Source organism: Scyliorhinus canicula, chromosome 3 (assembly GCF_902713615.1).
Source record: "Scyliorhinus canicula chromosome 3, sScyCan1.1, whole genome shotgun sequence".
Lineage (NCBI taxonomy): Eukaryota > Metazoa > Chordata > Chondrichthyes > Carcharhiniformes > Scyliorhinidae > Scyliorhinus > Scyliorhinus canicula.
The window spans coordinates 273956169-273977351 of NC_052148.1; the positions used below are offsets into that span (position 1 = coordinate 273956169).

General features: G+C 47.8%; 1 protein-coding gene across 9 annotated transcripts in view; it reads right to left on the reverse strand.

Annotated features, from left to right (window-relative positions):
- Positions 1–21183, reverse strand: part of LOC119963564 (serine/threonine-protein phosphatase 2B catalytic subunit alpha isoform) — a 400495-nt gene that overhangs the window by 137660 nt on the left and 241652 nt on the right. For all 9 annotated transcript variants that reach the window (XM_038792880.1, XM_038792881.1, XM_038792873.1 and 6 more), the window contains one exon: positions 19118–19263. In XM_038792880.1, the coding sequence (XP_038648808.1) occupies positions 19118–19263 (146 nt within the window). The remainder of the gene's footprint in view (positions 1–19117; positions 19264–21183) is intronic.

Here is a 21183-nt window from a genome sequence, read left to right on the forward strand (position 1 = left end):
CGGCGCTGGTCACGATTTCGGAATCGGGCTGCGGAGAATCCAGCCCAGTGTTTTTCCAATGAAATGCATAAAAAAATTGCAGCATAAATGGTGAAAAACTCCAACGGCACCAGTAACAGGACTCCGTGCTATCAACAGTCTCTCTTGTATTAGGAAACAAGCTTCTGGGCAGTAGAAACTCAATGAATTGAAGAGAAGTTGCAACACTTGCGCAATCTCTTCCCCATTAAGAGAATGTTCAAAATAACAAGCTTCAGGAAAACCACACAAAATACCCTGCCCCTTTGCGATAAAACACGTCAATATTACCGCAACAGTGTCCAGCACCCAGCGTGGGAAGTGAGGGGAGAAAATATTTCCAAATTTATTAACTGAGGCACCAAAAAACATTCCTCATTAAACTCACCAAATAACTTGCATTTAGCAGCAGTTCAATCGGTAAAGGTGCACAGAATTCCAGCCAACATGTAACGTTATGCATTTCACTGAATCTGTATTAAACATCCAGAGCTGAACAGGAAATGAGATCTCTGCCTCTAATTGCCGCCTTTCAGGCATCCACAATTTTTTTTTTTCAATTTAGAATACCCAATTATTTTTTTCCAATTAAGGGGCAATTTAGCACGGCCAATCCCACCTACCCTGCACATCTTTTGGGTTGTGGGGGTGAAACCCACGCAGACACGGGGAGAATGTGCAAACTCCACACGGACAGTGACCCAGAGCCGGGATTCGAACCCGGGTCCTCAGCGCCGTGAGGCAACAATGCTAACCACTGTGCCACCGTGCTGCCCAGGCATCCCCAATTTTAATGGTTTCACAGTCAGCGGCCAGGCCTTCAACTGCCTGGACGCTAAGCTCTGGAATTTCCCCCTCTCACCTCCTATAAACACCGCTTTCATCAAATTATTGGCCATTGCCCTAACGGCTCCCACTGTCACTCTGTCAAATTTTGTTCGATAACCCTCTTGCAAAGTGCCGAGGTTAAAGACGCTATATAAATGCAAACAGTTATAAAATTAGGCTTCTGGCCTGCTCCACGAAACCGAGCTGTCTTGAATATCTTTCCCCCAACGTTTTTGAGAGATTCCTCTCTCCAGCAAAACAAATAACAAAATTAAATCACTTCTGATGAAAGTTTATCGCCCGGAGATGTCAATTCTGTTTCTCTCCCTTACAGATGATGAGTTTTTCCAGCATTTTCTGTTTTTTATTTCAGATTTCCAGCAGCTGCAGTATTTTGCTTTGAAATAACAATTTTCGTAACAATCAAATCCTTATTTAGAAAAACTCCAGTAGTATTTGTATTGAGCGCCTTAGCCTCTCGAAACATCGCCCGGTCACGTACAAGGCTCCCCTTGCCCTCCAATCAGGGCGGCCGAGAACCATCAGTCTGCCCCCCGGGTCGGGCACGCGGGAGCTGAGATAATGCAACTAAAAACCTGTGTCATTGCCACCAGGATTAGCTCAACGGGTCGTGTCCTCAACTCCAAGTCAGAACGTTGTGGGTTTAAATTCCATTCCAAAGCTCGAAGGTTCAGGCTGGTAAAAGTCTCGCAGCACGGGACTGAGGGAGAACTGCATTCTGGAAACTGCTGTCTCAGAGAGGTTAGAACGAGGTCCTGTCATAGAATCATAGAATTTACAGTGCAGAAGGAGGCCATTCAGCCCATTGAGTCTGCACCAGCCCTTGTAAAGGGCACCCTACCCAAGTCCACACCTCCACCCTATCCCCGTAACCCAGCCTACCCTTTTTTGGACACTAAGGGGCAATTTATCGTGGCCAATCCACCTATCCTGCACATCTTTGGTCTGTGGGAGGAAACCGGAGCACCCGGAGAAAACCCACAGACAGTGGCCCAAGCCAGGAATCGAACCTGGGGCTGTGAAGCAACAGTGCTAACCACTGTGCTCCCGGGCCATGCAACGATGCCATCCATCGTCTCAGATGAACATACAAGAGCCTCAATTTGAAGAAAAGATGGGGAGTTTTGCCCAGTGTCCTGGGGTCCATAGTTATCCTTTAACCAATATCACTGAAAGCAAGTATCTGGTCACTCGCGCATTGCTGCGTGTGTGGGATCTTGCCGTGTGAAAACTGGCTGTCAGGCCCCCCACATTATAGCAGTGACTACACTTTGAAAAGTACTTCATTGGCTGTGAAGCACTTTGGGGCTTCCTGTGGCTGTGAAAGGCGCTATAGAAATGCAAATGTGTCTTTCTAATGCAGCCGCGTCAGCAGCTCTCAGTACAGACACTGCAGAGATTGGCAACGTGCCAAATGTCGTGGGTTGGCCTTTTGATTGGAGAGGGGGGCGGGAACATGACAATTACACTCGCATTGCATCCAACACGCCTTCACCACAATTACAGACAATTGTTCCCGTTAGCGGAGGAGATGCCGATCATCGTGACTGACCCCTGACCTGTGCTGGGGACAACTGACCTCTTTATTAATAGAATTAAATCGCACGCAGACACAGAGAGCAGTGCGGTTGGACAGTTCGAAGCCAAAAGCTCAAGAAACAGATTATCTGGTCATGACCTTATTGTTGTTTCTGGGATCTTGCTGCAGAAGCTGGCTTGCTGCATTCCCAACATTCAGTGACAATGCTCCAAAGGGATCTCACTCTGTGTCACCACCTGCACAAGATCCACGGGAAAATCTTCATTGACCTCCCCGTGCAACACGTGGAGTACAAGCTCCCCAGGTCAGCTGCGGAGGTGAGCAGACGCCCGGGTCAGGGCCTGGTGTTTAGTGTCCTCCCAGTTAGGACTGCATGGAGAGGGAGATGCTGCGTTATGCAGAACCTTGTAAATAATTGTAAATAAATCTATAAAGTTTACCATCTCTCTCCTCTGCATCATAATAGTTTGTAAAAAACCCTGGGATGTTATGACATTGTGAAAGACATGAGAGAAATAAATGCAAGTTCTTTTTATTGGTATCGAGAGGGCTAGCTATTAAAATCAAATTACAATTCAGGGTAGCTTACTGCTGCTTCGGAACCTTTACTTTGACTCAAAGATTATGACCTTCCAAACCCATGACCTCTACGACCTCCAAGGACAAGGTCATCAGGCACACGGGAATAGCACCACCTGGAGGTTCCCCTTGAAGCCACATATCATCCTGACTTGGAAATATATCGGCCGTTCGTTCACGGTCACTGGGCCAAAATCCTGGAACTCCCTCCCTAACAGCACAGTGGGTGTACCTAGAATCATCGACCCATCGAGTCTGCACCGCCTCTTGGAGACAGCACCCTGCTTAAGCCTACACGTCCACCCTATCCCCGTAACCCAGTAATCCCATCTAACCTAAAGGCAATTTAGCATGGCCAATCCAGCTAACCTGCACATCTTTGGACTGTGGGAGGAAACCGGAGCACCCGGAGGAAACCCACACAGACACGGGGAGAACGTGCAGACTCCGCACAGTGACCCAGCGGGGAATCGAACCTGGGACCCTGGAGCTGTGAAGCGACTGTGCGAACCACTGTGCCACAGTGCCACCCTACACATGGACTGCAGCTGGTTCAAGAAGGTGGTCCACCACCACCTCCACAAGGGCAATTAGGGATGGGCAATAAATGCTGGCCTAGCCAGCGACACCCACATTCTAGGGAAGAATAAAAAAATGTTCGGTGATCTCCAAACAATCCTCCAAAACCAAGACTAGAAACAAAGATGGTATAAAATACAAGGTGGCTGGACTGAGTATATAGAAACATGGGAAGACGAGAAGCCCGCCACCATTCATTTGTATCTCAACTCCATCCACCCTCATTGCATCCCTGATCCTCAATCTGCTTCCCAGAAACTCAGTTCTGACATTTAAAAAATAAAAAAAATAAAATAAATTTAGAGTACCCAATTCATTTTTTCCAACTATGGGGCAATTTAGTGTGGCCAATCCTCCGACTCTGCACATCTTTTTGGGTTGTGGGGGCGAAACCCACGCAAACACGGGGAGAATGTGCAAACTCCACATGGACAGTGACCCAGAGCCGGGATCGAACCTGGGACCTCGGCGCCGTGAGGCAGCAGTGCTAACCCACTGAGCCACCGTGCTGCCCTCGTTCTGACATCTTTAATTGATGCCCAGCATCAACACATTCCCCGCCCCCTCCCCCAGAAGAAATAGATTCTCTCTATCCACGCAACGTGAGCAATGCACAGAAGAGCGGAGACCCAGGGGGCGATGGACACTCTGCAGCTCCTCACATGGAGCTGGCCACTCTGCAGAGTTTCACCAGATTGTCTGCTCCAGCTCAGTGCAACAAACAAAGCAAATGTCTCACTCGACGTCTACTCCTGAACGAGCAAATTCATCTCTGCTGCCTGATGACAGCCATTAACGCTTTAACCTCTCTAAAAGCCGCCCTCAAATGCTTCCAGACTCCTGCTAATATCTCGATAGAAAGTGCAAGCCCCAAGCTTCCTTTCATCAATCCTTAAGTGCTCCGGGATATCTGATGATACGCAGCAGCAAGGCGAGTGGAGCAGTACAGGGGAGTTTCCGGCACAGCTCATGAATAAAACAGTGGTGCTCCACAGAAACAAGCTTAGCATTAACCCTTCTCATCACAAATGTCAGGAATTTCTGTTCTTTACAGTAAGAATTTACAACGGAATTGGATGAAATGAAGATTTTGAACAGGAGTCAAATACAAGAGCAGCTTTGTAAAATTAGGCACTAATCAGAAATCACTACAGTCGCAACCAGTCTGACATGCACAGCCGACTGCGCACTGTGCACAAGCATCTTTTCTTTTGTGCAGGAAAATAACCGATTCAGTTTTTTCTTTAATCATTGATACTCCAGGAGTCCACAATCTTTTGTGTGCCATGTCAGGTGCAGAAATAAATGGCTTTGTTAAGTCACAGATGCAGCTAACTTGCTGCAGACATTAAATAATTCATATCCTCTGTCGCATTAAAGAACCTCAATAAATCTCAAAGTAAAGCAAACTCATAAATATTGATAGTTTTTCAGATTGAAAGTCTGACAAAGACTTATTACCATCCAGCAAATAAGAAAATGGGATCAACACCGAAGAAAGAAAAGCCTACATTTATATTATAGTGAGGTCACTGTGCATACAGAACATCACAAAAATAAATAAGTTGAGGAGGGTTAAGGGCGGAGATCCGAGAGGTATGAGCTGGAGCCAGTCACAGGGGATGTTGCGGTCTTCACTGTTCTTGTCCTCTTTAACAGAAGGGGTGTAGTTCATCATGAGAAACAATTACCAATATTTAGAATAACTATTTGAAATGAAATGAAAAATGCTTATTGTCACAAGTAGGCTTCAATGAAGTTACTGTGAAAAGCCCCTAGTCGCCACATTCCGGCGCCTGTTCGGGGAGGCTGATACGGGATTTTAGACTTTCCCAAGTTCTTTTGACTTGACAAGATACCCGAGAGGCTTGGAACCTGGATAGAGTGGATGTGGAGAGGATGTTTCCATTAGTAGGAGAAACTACAACCAGAGGACCACATCTCAGACTAAAGCAGGGGTGGGCAAACATTTCCGTGCAAGGGCCACATTCAGAAATTCACAATTTTAAAGGGCCGCATAGTATATTAAGTAAAATAATTAATATTTAAAATAGCCAAAATAAAAGGTTTTTAAAGAAAAAAAGCAATTAATTTTATTAATTGATATTTTAAAGTAGAAACTTTACATGAAACACATTATTTGAAAAACAAAGTAACTCAGTTTAAAGAAAAAAAAGCAATTAATTTTTATTAATTAATATTTTAAAGTAGAAACTTCACATGAAACACATGTTGTGCCGAGCAATGATCACCCTACTCAAGTCAACGTATCCACCCTATACCAGTAACCCAACAGCCCCCTCCCCCCCCCCATTAACCTTAAATTAAAAAAAAAAGTTGATCTTGGTGGGCCGCATAAAGACCTTTGGCGGGCCGTAGTTTGCCCACCCCTGGACTAAAGGGACGATTCTTTAAAACAGATTTTTTTTTCTTATTTTATAAATAAATTTAGAGTACCCAATTCATTTTCTCCAATTAAGGGGCAATTTAGCGTGGCCAATCCACCTACCCTGCACATCTTTGGGTTGTGGGGGCGAAACCCACGCAAACACGGGGAGAATGTGTAAACTCCACACGGACAGTGACCCAGAGCCAGGATCGAACCTGGGACCTTGGCGCCGTGAGGCAGCAGGGCTAACCCACTGCGCCACCCTGCTGCCCCTTTAAAACAGAGATGAGGAGGAATTTCTTCAGCCAGAGGGTGGTGAATCTGTGGAACTCTTTACCACAGAAGGCTGTGGAGGCCAAATCACTGAGTGCCTTGAAGACAGAGATAGATCGGTTCTTGATTAATAAGGGGATCGGGGGTTATGAGGATAAGGCAGGAGAATTGGGATGAGTCATGATCAAATGGCAGAGCAGACGCGATGGGCCGAGTGGTCTAATTCAGTTCCTATGGCTTATGGTCTTCCAGCAAATATAAAAATCAGAAACCACAGTGCTTCTCTACTGCTTATAGTCTTTCGAAAGAAATGTACATGGGCCACACTTGCTGGAGTAGTGTGTACACTACTGCTCTCCTTACTTAAAGAAATAGGTAAATGCATTGGAAGCAGTTCAGAGAAGGTTTACGAGACTAATACCTGGAATGGGACGGCTGACTTACTAAGAAAGGTTGGACACCCGAGGCTTGTATCCACTAGAGTGTAAGAGGAGACCCGAGGGGTGTTGACAGGATGGATGTGGAGAGGATGTTTCCTCTTGTGGGAGAATCTAGAACTGGGGTCACTGTTTAAAAATAAGGGGTGGCATGTTTAGGAGAGAGAGGAGGGGGAAATTGTTTCTGAGGCTCATGAGTCTCAAAAGGCAATGGAAGCAAAATCTTTTGAATATTTTTAAGACAGAGGTGGATAGATTCTTGATAAACAAGAGGGTGAAAGTTTATTGGGGTGGGCAGGAATATGGAGTTGAGGTTACAACCAGGTCACCCACGATCGTACTGAATGGCGGAGCATGCTCGAGGGGCAGAATGGCCTCCTCCTGTTCCTAATCCAGATGTTCGGTTCAAGGTTCCACCAAACGTCTCAAAGGGAAATTAAGGATTGGCAATGAATAAACCCTCCTATTTCACCACATTCTTTTTAAAAAATAAATTTAAAGTACCCAATTATTCTATATTTTTTTCCAATTAAGGGGCAAATTAGTGTGGCCAATCCACCTGACCTGCACATCTTTGGGTTGTGGGGGTGAAACCCACGCAGACACAGGGAGAATGTGCAAACTCCACACGGACAGTGACCCGGGGCCGGGATCGAACCCAGGTCCTCAGCGGCGCAGTCCCAGTGCTAATCACTGTGCCACATGCCACCCCCATTTCACCACATTGTTTACACTCCTCAGCTCCTTAGCCAATCATTTCCTTTGCTTCCCCTCTGCTTGACTCTCCCAAAGGTTTCTATGATGATCAAGCAGCTAAACCAATAATTAATTTGCACCGAATCACTGGTGCTTGTATTATTAAATTCTTTGCTGCTTCGAAACTATATTCTGTGGACTATATGGTCAATGGAAGAGTCCTGGGGAAAATTGATGTACAGAGAGATAGAGTTTATAGAGAATAGAGAAATACAGCACAGAACAGGCCCTTCGGCCCACGATGTTGAGCCGAACTTTTTTCCTAGGATAATCATAGAATTTTGGACACTAAGGGCAATTTATCATGACCGATCCACCCAACCTGCACATCTTTGGACTGTGGGAGGAAACCGGAGCACCCGGAGGAAACCCACGCACACATGGGGAGGATGTGCAGACTCCATACAGACAATGACCCAAGTCGAAATCGAACTTGGGACCCTGGAGCTGTGAAGCAATTGTGCTATCCACAATGCTACCGTGCTGCCCTTAAGAAGAAATTAACCTACACTCCCTTATTCTACCCTAACCATGTACCTATCCAATAGCCGCTTGAAGGTCCCTAACGTTTCCGACTCAACTACTTCCACAGGCAGTGCATTCCATGCCCCCACTACTCTCTGGGTAAAGAACCTACCTCTGACATCCCCCCTATATCTTTCACCATTTATCTTAAATTTATGTCCCCTTGTAATGGTGTGTTCCACCCGAGGAAAAAGTCTCTGACTGTCTACTTTATCTATTCCCCTGATCATCTTATAAACCTCTATCAAGTCGCCCTCATCCTTCTCCGTTTTAATGAGAAAAGGCCTAGCACCCTCAACCTTTCCTCGTAAGACCTACTCTCCATTCCAGGCAACATCCTGGTAAATCTCCTTTGCACCTTTTCCAAAGCTTCCACATCCTTCCTAAAATGAGGTGACCAGAACTGCACACAGTACTCCAAATGTGGCCTAACCAAAGTTTTGTACAGCTGCATCATCACCGCATGGCTCTTAAATTCAATCCCTCTGCTAATGAACGCTAGCACACCATCGGCCTTCTTCACAGCTCTATCCACTTGAGTGGCAACTTTCAAAGATCTATGAACATAGACCCCAAGATCTCTCTGCTCCTCTACATTGCCAAGAACCCTACCGTTAACCCTGTATTCCGCATTCACATTTGTCCTTCCAAAATGGACAACCTCACACTTGTCAGGGTTAAACTCCATCTGCCACTTCTCAGCCCAGCTCTGCATCCTATCTATGTCTCTTTGAAGCCGACAACAGCCCTCCTCACTATCCACAACTCCACCAATCTTCGTATCATCTACAAATTTACTGACTCACCCTTCAACTCCCTCATCCGAGTCGTTAATGAAAATCACAAACAGCAGAGGATCCAGAACTGATCCCTGCGGTACGCCACTGATAACTGGGCTCCAGGCTGAATATTTGCCATCCACCACCACTCTTTGACTTCTATCGGTTAGCCAGTTCGTTATCCAACTGGCCAAATTTCCCACTATCCCATGCCTCCTTACTTTCTGCATAAGCCTACCATGGGGAACCTTATCAAATGCCTTACTAAAATCCATGTACACTACATCCACTGCTTTGTCACCTCCTCAAAGAAGTCAATAAGACTTGTAAGGCAAGACCTACCCCTCACAAATCTGTGCTGACTATCCCTAATCAAGCAGTGTCTTTCCAGATGCTCAGAAATTCCTATCCCTCAGTACCCTTTCCATTACTTTGCCTACCACCGAAGTAAGACTAACTGGCCTGTAGTTCCCAGGGTTATCCCTATTCCCTTTTTTGAACAGGGGCACGACATTCGCCACTCTCCAATCCTCTGGTACCACCCCTGTTGACAGCGAGGACGAAAAGATCATTGCCAACGGCTCTGCAATTTCATTTCTTGCTTCCCATAGAATCCTTGGATATATCCCGTCAGGCCCGGGGGACTTGTCTATCCTCAAGTTTTTCAAAACGCCCAACACATCTTCCTTCCTAACAAGTACCTCCTCAAGCTTACCAGTCTGTTTCACACTGTCCTCTCCAACAATATGGCCCCTCTCGTTTGTAAATACTGAAGAAAAATACTTATTCAAGACCTCTCCTATCTCTTCAGACTCAATACACAATCTCCCGCTACTGTCCTTGATCGGACCTACCCTCGCTCTAGTCATTCTCATATTTCTCACATATGTGTAAAAGGCCTTGGGGTTTTCCTTGATCCTACCCGCCAAAGATTTTTCATGCCCTCTCTTAGCTCTCCTAATCCCTTTCTTCAGTTCCCTCCTAGCTATCTTGTATCCCTCCAGCGCCCTGTCTGAACCTTGTTTCCTCAGCCTTACATAAGTCTCCTTCTTCCTCTTAACAAGACATTCAACCTCTTTCGTCAACCATGGTTCCCTCACTCGACCATCTCTTCCCTGCCTGACAGGGATATACATATCAAAAACACGCAGTACCTGTTCCTTGAACAGGTTCCACATTTCGCTTGTGTCCTTCCCTGACAGCCTATGTTCCCAACTTCTGCACTTCAATTCTTGTCTGACAGCATTGTATTTACCCTTCCCCCAATTGTAAACCGTGTCCTGTTGCACGCACCTATCCCTCTCCATTACTAAAGATCTGTGGTGTTCAGGTCTATTGCACCCTGAAGGTGGCAACGCAGGTTGAGAGAGTGGTCAAGAAGGCATACAGCATGCTTGCCTTCATCGGACGGGGTATTGAGTACAAGAGTCGGCAGGTCATGTTACAGTTGTATAGGACTTTGGTTCGGCCACATTTGGAATACTGCGTGCAGTTCTGGTCGCCACATTACCAGAAGGATGTGGATGCTTTAGAGAGGGTGCAGAGGAGGTTCACCAGGATGTTGCCTGGTATGGAGGGTGCTAGCTATGAAGAAAGGTTGAGTAGATTAGGATTGTTTTCGTTGGAAAGACGGAGGTTGAGGGGGGACCTGATTGAGGTCTACAAAATTATGAGAGGTATGGACAGAGTGGATAGCAACAAGCTTTTTCCAAGAGTGGGGGTGTCAGTTACAAGGGGTCACGATTTCAAGGTGAGAAGGGGAAAGTTTAAGGGGGATGTGCGTGGAAAGTTTTTTACGCAGAGGGTGGTGGGTGCCTGGAACGGTTTGCCAGCGGAGGTGGTAGAGGCGGGCACGATAGCATCATTTAAGATGCATCTAGACAGATATATGAACGGGCAGGGAACAGAGGGAAGTAGACCTTGGGAAATAGGAAACAGGTTTAGATAAAGGATCTGGATCGGCGCAGGCTGGGAGGGCTGAAGGGCCTGTTCCTGTGCTGTAATTTTCTTTGTTCTTTGTTGAAATGTTGGCCGTGTCTTACACGATGGAGTTGTTTCTTGACTTTTGATTTGTTGGCATCATACTACGACCTTCTATAGAGTCAGAGAATCACACAGCACAGAAAAGCCCCTTCGGCCCATCGCCTCTGGGCCGGTCAAAAACAACCACCTAACCATTCAAATCCCATTTTCCAGCACTTGTATGTCCTGAGGTTTCATAGAATTTACAGTGCAGAAGGAGGCCATTCGGCCCATCGAGTCTGCACCGGCTCTTGGAAAGAGCACCCTACCCAAGCCCATACCTCCACCCTATCCCCATAACCCAGTAACCCCACCCAACACTAAGGGCAATTTGGACCCTGAGGGCAATTTAGCCTGGCCAATCCACCTAACCGGCACATCTTTGGACTGTGGGAGGAAACCGGAGCACCCGGAGGAAACCCACGCACACACTGGGAGAACGTGCAGACTCCGCACAGACAGTGACCCAGCCGGGATTCGAACCTGGGACCCTGGAGCTGTGAAGCAACCGTGTTAACCACTATGCTACCGTGCTGCCCAACTAAGTGCACAACTAAATACTTGTTAAATATCATAGATTACTGTGTAAAGTTGAAGCGTGTAGGATTACGGGCAGTGTCTTGAAATGGATAGAAAGCTGGTTACCAAACAGGAAGCAAAATGTTGGAATAAATGGGTCTTTTTCAGATTGGCAGGTAGTGGCTAGTTGGGTAACGCAGGGATTTGTGCTCGGAGCCCAACTGCTCCCATTTAATGATCTGGACGAGGGAACTAAATGTATTATCTCCAAATTTGCAGATGATGCAAAGTTGGGTGGGAGGGTGAGCTGTGAGGAGGATGCAGAGATGTTTCAGCGGGATTTGGACAGGCTGAGTGAGTGGGCAGATGCATGGCAGATGCAGTATAATGTGGATAAATGTGAGGTTATCCGCTCAGTAGCAAAATAGGAAGGCAGATTATTATTTGAATGGGTGTAAATTGAAAGAGGTGGACACTCAGCGAGACCTTGGTGTCCTCGTGCATCAGTCGCTGAAAGTAAGTGCCCAGGTACAGCCGGCAGTAAAGAAGGTGAATGGTATGTTGGCCTTCATAGCGAGAGGATTTGAGTCTAGGAATAGAGATGTTTTACTGCAATTGTATAGGGCATTGGTGAGGCCACTCCTGGTGTATTGTGAGCAGTTTTGGTGTCCTTATCTGAGGAAGGATGTTGTTGCTATGGAGGGAGGGCAGCGAAGGTTTACCAGGCTTATTCCTGCGATGGCGGGACTGTCATATGAGGAGAGACTAAGCTGGTTAGGATTATATTCATTGGCGTTTAGAAGAGTGAGAGGGGATCTATTAGAAGCTTACAAAATTCTAACAGGATTAGACAGGGTAGATTCAGAAAGAATGTTCCCGATAGTGGGGGAGTCCAGAACTCGGGGTCACAGTTTGAGGGTAAGGGGTAAACCTTTTAGGACTGAGATGAGGAGAAATTTCTTCACCCAGAGAGTGGGGAATCTGTGGAATTCACGGCCACAGAAAGTAGTTGAGGCCAAAAATATTGTGTGATTTCATGAAAGAATTAGGTATAGCTCTTGGGGCTAAAGGGATCGAGGGATATGGGAGGGAGGCAGGATCAAGTTATCGATCCTGGTGAACAACATGATCATAATGAATGGGGGAGCAGCCTCGAATGGCCGAATGGCCTCCTCCTGCTTCTATTTTCTATGCATGTTTCTACGCATGAGGGTCTTTGTCTCCACCGCCCTTTCAGGCAGCAAGTTCCAGACTCCCACCACCCTCTGGGTGAAAAGGTTTTTCCTCACATCCCCTCTAAACCTCCCGCCCCTTACCTTAAATCTCTGCCCACTGGTCACTGATCCCTCCACCAAGGGAAAGGTTTGCTCCCGTCCACTCTATCTATGCTCCTCACAGTTTTATACATCTCAATCCTGTCCCCCCTCAGTCTCCTCTGCTCCAAGGAAAACAACCCCAGTCTATCCAATCTCTCTTCATAGCTAAAACTCTCCAGCCCAAGCTCTGGTAAATCCCCTCTGCACCCTTTCCAGTGGCTATCACATCCCTCCTATAATGTGGATTCCAGAACTGCACACAATACTCTAGCTGTGGCCTAACCAACATTTTATACAGTTCCAGCATAACCTCCCTGTTCTTAAACTCTATACCTCGGCTAATAAAGCCAAGTATACCATATGTTTCTTAACCACTGCATCCACCTTAAGGGACGGGTGTACATACACACCAAGCTCCCTCTGATCCTCGGTGCTTCCCAGGGTCCTGCTGTTTATCCTGTATTCCCTTTGCCTTGTTTGTCCTGCCCAACTGCATCACCTCACACTTATCCCGATTGAATTCCATTTGCCACTGATCAGCCCATCTGACCAGCCCGTCTCTATCCTCCTGTAATCTCAGGCTCTCCTCCTCACTATTTACCACACCACTAATTTTCATATTGTCCGCAAACTTACTAATCAACCCTCCTCCATTCATATCTAAATCCTACATATAAACCACAAACAGCAAGGGCCCCAACACTGATCCCTGCGGGACCCCACTGGACACAGGCATCCAGTCAGAAAAACACCCCTCGACCATCACCCTCTGCTTCCTGACACTCAGCCAGATCCAATTTGCCAAATTTTCTTGGATCCCACGGGCTCTTACCTTCGCTGTCAGTCTCCCATGTGGAACCTTATCAAAAGCCGTGCTGAAGTCCAATTAGACTACATCAAATACATTTTCTTATATACACACCTGGTCACCGCTTCGAAAAAATTCAATCACGTTGGTCAGACATTGAATGCCTCAACTTGCGCGAGCTTGAGGCTGATACAGTTGAAGATGACAATGAAAGATTATAGGGCGCACCTCACAACGGCGAGCATGAGCCGACTTTTTGAGGGGGTGGTGAATGTTTGTGAACGCTGTGGAGGGGGGGGCCCGCAAATCATGTTTTGGTCCTGCCCGAAACTGGAGGGGTATTGGAGGGAGGACTAGGATAAGCTCAAGGGTGGTGCACATCGGACTCGAATCAGGTTCCCTAGAAGTTATAAACAGGGTGTGGGATCAGCCGGGGTTGGAAGCGGGCGTGGAGGCAGGTGTCTTGGCCTTCGCCTCACTAACCGCCCAAAGGTGGGTCCTGTTGGGGTGGAGGTCGGCTTCTCTGACCTGTGTCTTGGCGTGGGGGGGCGCATCGGATCTGCTGGAGTTCCTAACACTCGAGAAAGTAAAGTTCGAGTTGAGGGGAAGGATGGAAGGGTTCTGCAACTCATGGGCCTTGTTCCTCGTGCACTTTCACGAATTGGATGACATTGAACATGGGGGGGGGTTTGGAATGTATAAATTAATGATGATTCTGTTTCATTGATGTTTTGTATTCAAAACGTTGGGAGCTGTTTGAGGGTGGGTGGGATGAGGGGATTGTTGGCGAGGAGATTGCCATTGTATTTGTTGTTATTGTTAATTATTTGTTATTATTTTAGACCAGACTTTCTGACCTAATGCTTTTTTTTAAAAAATTGTAATTTTCTTTAAGTTGGACTTTTGACCCAATTTAAAAACAGCCCACATCAACTTGTAAAATAATCCTGCTCCTGAGAGATGCACCTAGACTTTGATCACTGGCACCTCTTCACAGTGTAGCTGTAACTGGGATACCACATCAGCATTACAAATATAAACCCACATCCTACTGAAGTTCTGATGCACTGCACCCATTTGGCACCAACCGAATACTTGCAGAAAAACACTTGGGAAAAAAATAATCTGTACGACAAACCAAGGTCTTTTTGATATTTATCATCAGACGCTTCATTTATCTGTGAAAAGGAACCTCCCTAACCCTCTCTGCCTCACCCTAGTCATTCAAGATCCTCCTCATACCCTCCGTGACCTCTCACATGGTCGCCCCTCCTAGTTCCGCTCCCTTTAGTGCAATGCCCATTTTTGACTTCCGTGAAGCACTTTGTGACATTTCTTTGTGCCAAAGACACTCTATAAATGTTGTTGTTATTTTGCCACTGTCTCGAGTCTACAGTATTCCTGCATTGCATACTCACCCATGACCTTCTATCCCATATTCCCATGCCCTCTTTGCAGATTAGAAACATACAGTGCATCTATTTCTCTTCTTCCTACACTGTCTACTGTAAGAAAGCAGTATCTATGGTGGAAAATACCGGCATCAATCAGTAATACTATTTGATAATGCAGAGTCAGAGAGCAAAATTGCAATGCTGACTACGCAGCACATCACTGCACAAATTTGTGCAAGCAGATCCCTCCCCTACTTTTCAACTCGGGTTATTTGAGGGCAAATGGTGGCACAGTGGCCGCATAAATGGACTAGTAACCCAGAAGCCTGGCTAACGCTCTGACGACATCGGTTCAAATCCCACCGCAGATTGCTGGTAGAATTTAAATTTAATCATTAAAATCTGAAATTGACAGCTAGTTTCAGTAACGGTGACCAACCAACTATCCTCGAATGGTGTAAAAACCCATCTGATTCCGTTCAGGGAAAGAAATCTGCCGCCCTCACCCGGTCTGGTCTACATGAGACTCCAGACCCACAGCAGTGCGATTGACTCTTCACTGCCCTCCTCAGTGGCTGGGCAAGCTAGTTCAAGGGCAATTCGGGATGGGCAACAAATACTGGCCATGTCAAGGAAAGAAAATCCCCAATTCCTCACTTGACGATCATTCCTTGTCCGCAGGACAACAGCACTACACCAGTCTCCTCCTGACATCTCACCCAAGCATCCATGAGGAGTGTAAAAACAGGTGACCCAAACCTGTCCCATCTACATTTCCTGGGCCTATGATCAGGTGTGAGAATCCTCATTGTTGTTCACCTCCCTAACCCTGGCACGCAGAAAATAATGAAATTCATCCTGCAACCTCTGTCACTAATTAACTTAGTGTGGATTGCAAACTCAATCCTTCCCAATCTTCATATTGCAGCTGATGCATAATCCATAATCTCTCCAGCTGCAATCCATTCGGGGAAGGGTGCCCTCAATTCAGCGGTGTGGGGTTTTCATCTGACTGAAGACCCTCACTCTGGACCCACAGGTCTTTGGGCTCATGGGGAGAGATGTCCCAGGAGGTGTTGGGATCCGGAGTGCTGGATTTGCTTCCTTTTCTTTCCTTCTCTGCTGTTCCATCATTCAGATTTAGTGACTTAGCAAGATACGACTTGATGGAGTTTTGCCCCAGTGCCTGTGGAGCTGACTTCAGGGCTGGACACTCCCACTTGTTCGATGGTCCTCTCATTGGATTCGGAGGATGTGTGAGGCTTTGCTGGTGGAATTTCCTCGAGCTCTGTTATGTGCCACTGATGCACAGTCCAGGTCTCATTGTAGTACATCGGCATTGGTGAAGACAACTGCTCTGTACACGGAGACTTTTACTGATTTGTGGAGGTCTTTGTTGTCAAACGCTTGCTGCTGTTGGCTGTAGGAGGCTGAACTGGCACAGCTGATCCAGTGCTGCATTGCCTCGTAAATGGTGGCCCTTTGAGCGAGGTGGCAGCCAAGGTATGGGAAGTGTTTAACACATTCCAGAGTCTTTCCTTCAACATATATGGGAGGTGGAGTATTTGGCTGACTAGGTTTGGGTTGGTTTGACAATAGTTTAATCCCATTAAAGGTCGAACTGTAATATCAGGAGGAGAAGGGTGAAAGTCCTTGGGCGGGATTCTCCAACCCCCCCCCCCCCCCCCCCCCCCCCCCACCGGGTCGGAGAATCAACGGGGGTCGACGTGAATCCTGCCCCCTCCGGCTGCCGAATTCTCTGGCACCGGAGGTTCGGCGGGGGCGGGAATCGCGCCGCGCCGGTTGGCGCCCCCCCCCCCACGATTCTCCGACCCGCGATGGGCTGAAGTCCCACAGGTTCTATGCAGGTCCCGCCGGCGTAAATTGGACTAGGTCCCTTACCAGTGGTGCGGGCGGGCTCCAGGGTCCTGGGGGGGCAATCTGGCCCCAGGGGGAAGCCCCCACGGTGGTCTGGCCCGCGATCGGGGCCCACCGATCCGCGGGCGGGCCTGTGCCGTGGGTGCACTCTTTTCCTACGCACCGGCCATGTACGCCTCCGCCATGGCCGACGCGTAGGTGATCCCCCCCCCCCCCGCATGCGCGGGGATGACATCAGCAGCGCTGACGCTCCCGCGCAAGCACGGACCTGCGCCGGCCGGCGGAGTCCCTTCAGCCCGTCTGGCACGGTGCCAAAGGCCTTCCACGCCGGCCTGCAGGGTGGCAACCACTCCGGGGCGGGCCTAGCCCCTTTGGGATGGCCCCATGCCGGAGTGGTTCACGCCACTCTGTCCCGCCGGGACCCCCGCACCCCGCCGGGTACGGGAGAATCCCGCCCCCTAATTCCCCACGGGTGCACCCTCAGTTTAAAGCACCACCTCTGTGACATGGCAACCTCACAGCTGTAGTTCAACAAGAAGCACTCTCATTTGCCTGGAGTCAGAAGGTTGCGAGTTCAATTCTCACTCCAGACTCGAGGACAAAATGTGGGCTGACACATCTGGTGCTGCACTGAGGGAGTACAGCACTGTTGGAGGTACCGTCTTTCTAATGAGATGTTTAACGGAGCTGGCCCTCTGCCTTCTTATTTGGATGTGAAAGATCCCATAGCCACGATTTCCAGGTGGAGCAGGGGAGTCCTGCCTGGTATTCTGGTCAATACAGTAGTCCCCCGTTATAACGCGGGTGTTGGGGTCCAAGACAGCCACCCGCGTTGCATCCGAGCCGCGGATATCCACGATGGGGGTTTTTTGGCTCTGCAACTTTTTTTTGGGACCGGAAGCATTGGATAAAACCTTCGATCAGAGTTCTGATAAGAACTTACTTTAGTTGACTGCAGAATTATTACATTATGCTACCATAAGTTAAATATAAGTTAAAGTAAGAAAGCAGCACTTCTAAATTTATTAAAAATTTATGCATGCGCTTCCCATTGTGAGTCTACGGGGGGCGGGGGGAGAGATCAGACCCCCGCAGACTCACAATGGGAAGCGCATGCATAGATTTTTAAATAAATTTAGAAGTGCTACTTTCTTACTTTAACTTATATTTAACTTATGGTAGCATAATGTAATAATTCTGCAGTCAACTAAAACCCACAGAAACTTACCAGGAACGCTGCTCCTCTCTCACTGAATCTCCCTCCAATCAGCCGGCAGTGTCAATTTCAGCGGCCGGCTCACTTTGATCCGGAGAGGGAAGCTGACAGTTGGGGTCCATAAGCCCCCCCCCGCCGTATATCGCGAACCGCGGTATAACGGGGGACTACTGTACTATCCCTTCAATCGATGTCACTGGAGCAGATGATCTGGTTACCACCACGTGGCTGTTTGTGGCATCTTGCTGTGTGCAAATTTGCTGCAGCACTGCCTACATTTTTTAAAAATATGGATTACCCAATTATTTCCCCCCCCTCCCAATTAAGGGGTAATTTAGCGTGGCCAATCTTTGGGTTGTGGGGGACAGACCCACGCAGACAAGGGGAAATGTGCAAACTCCACAGCGACAGTGATCTGGGGCTGGATCGAACCCGGGTCCTCAGCGCCATAGGCAGCAGAGCTAACCACTGTGCCACCGTAAACAAAACAAACTGTGCTTCCTACATTACAACTTCAAAAGTGCTTCACTGACTGTAAAGTGCTTTGGGATATATTGAGGCTGTGAAAGGCGCTACAGAAATGTAAGTCTTTCTTGCTAATGCAAAAACATCAGCAGCTCTCAGCAAAGTCAAAAGGTGATGTACTACAGAGATTGGCAACGCGCCAAATGTTGTGTGCTGGCCTTCCAGATTGGAAAGGGGGGTGGGATTGGAACATGATGAGTACCCTCGTGTTTAACCCCGATTACAGACAATTGTTCCCTTTAGTGGAGGAGGTGCCAATCATCATGACTGACCCCTAACCTGATCCCCCGGGGGGGGAGGGGGAGGAGAGAGAGAGAGGGAGAGAGAGCGAGAGAGAGAAGAGACAACTGCCCTCGTTATGGGTGGTATTAAATCCCACTCAGAAACAGAGCAGTGTGGGCGGACAGTTCAAAGACAGAAGCTTTGAACACCTGCAGGCCATGGCTTCAGAAGTAGCTGAATTTGACTGACTGCAGGCAGGAAAGAGTTAACGCTTAACATATATAAACTGTGAAAATTTTTGTACACACTTGTTGCCACTCGAGTGCTTTGAAAGCTTTGCTTTAATTTTTCGAGTGCATCAGATTCATTAGGAATTTGCTTCTATTTATAGAAAATTTCATCAACCACTTGAAGTAGAAAATGATGATTTTTAAAACAAACAACTCAAGTGACAAAACTAACAGTGTTTATTTGCAGCAAAGACTAGACTTACTTTCTTAATATCATCTAAGGTGTTAACCTCAGGAGAGAGTCCCCCATGCACACACAGGAACTGTTGGTTCATCAAAGCAGCCAATGGCAGACAGTCAAAGGCATCCATACATGCATCATATATTCGTTCTGAATATTTAATTTTACCTGTTGGACAGAAACAGACATCACGTTAAAAGTTATACTTTCCAAACAACAACTGCACCAAGATAGTCATCATCAATTCTAATAGAACCACAGAAATCCAGCCAGGAACATTTGTGCCAGTTCTTTCCAGAAGTTACATTGTGAACCCACTGCTTTATTTCTCACCCTGCAGCGTCTCACCCTACAACTCCCTCTGCTCAAAATGTTTATCCATTCATTTCTGAAAATGGCAAAGGCCTTTATCTCAATGACTGGCTGTGAAAAAACATTCCTCCACAAGGATGGACATGGTTCACCTTAAAGGACGGACATGGCAATCGATTGTATTCAGTGCTCTCAGTCCGTGTACAGGTCCTTGAGCTAACGGCACCCCGTCCCAACCGATACTCATCCCATAACGACCCAGTCACTTGGCAGAGATCTGTTCTTCAAATTAGTAAAAGAATATTGGGGCACTAGAGAAGGTGCAAGAAAGGATGATACCAGAATGAAGAGATCATAACTTTGATGAAAAGTTGAACAGGTTAGGACTCTTTTCTTGAGAACAGAGGCTGAGGAGTGAGGTTTTTAAAATGGTGAAGGTGTTTCAAAGGGTAGATGTGGTGAAGATGTTTCTGCTCATGGGAGCGACTAAAACTAGAGGTTATCAATATTAGAGAGTCGCTCATTCCAATGAGGGATTCAGGAGAAACCCTGCCCCTCCCTCAACCCCCTCCCCCGAGCAGTCAGAATGTGGGACTTGCTCCCACAGGGACTGGGGAGAATGTGGGATTCGCTCCCACAGGGAGTGGGAAGAATGTGGGACTCGCTCCCACAGAGAATGGGGGGAGAATGTGGAACTCGCTCCCACGGGGAGTGGGGGGAATGTGGGACTCGCTCCCACAGTGAGTGGGGGAGAATGTGGGACTCGCTCCCACAGGGAGTGGGGGAGAATGTGGGACTCGCTCCCACAGGGAGTGGGGAGAATGTGAAACTCGCTCCCGCAGGGAGTGGGGAGAATGTGGGACTTGCTCCCACAGGGAGTGGGGGGAATGTGGAACTTGCTCCCACAGGGAGTGGGGAGAATGTGGGACTCGCTCCCAAGGGAGTGGGGGAGAATGTGGGACTTGCTCCCACAGGGAGTGGGGAGAATGTGGGACTCGCTCCCGCAGGGAGTGGGGAGAATGTGGGACTCGCTCCCGCAGGGAGTGGGGAGAATGTGGGACTCCCTCCCACAGGGAGTGGGGAGAATGTGGGACTCGCTCCCAAGGGAGTGGGGGAGAATGTGGGACTTGCTCCCACAGGGAGTGGGGAGAATGTGGGACTCGCTCCCGCAGGGAGTGGGGAGAATGTGGGACTCGCTCCCGCAGGGAGTGGGGAGAATGTGGGACTCGCTCCCGCAGGGAGTGGGGAGAATGTGGGACTCGCTCCCACAGGGAGTGAGTGAGGAAAACAACAGAGATGCTTTTAACAGGAAGCTGGAGAAATACTTGAGGGAAGAAGGAATAGAAAGATAATGTTAATGGGATGCGAGGAAGACGAGGTGGGACGAGGCTCTTGTAGAGCATGAGCATAACAGGGTAGCACAGTGGTTAGCACTGTTGCTTTCAAGCTCCAGGGTCCCAGGTTCGATTCCCGGCTTGGGTCACTGTCTGTGCGGAGTCTGCACGTTCTCCCTGTGTCTGCGTGGGTTTCCTCCGGGTGCTCCGGTTTCCTCCCACAAGTTCCGAAAGACGTGAGGTTAGGTAATTTGGACATTCTGAATTCTCCCTCTGTGTACCCGAACAGGCGCCGGAATGTGGCGACTGGGGAATTTTCACAGTAACTTCATTGCAGTGTTAATGTAAACCTACTTGTGACAATAAAGATTATTCATTTAATATAAACTAATCTAAAATCAACAAATTTTCAAAACTCGACACACACAGACTAACTGCCGGA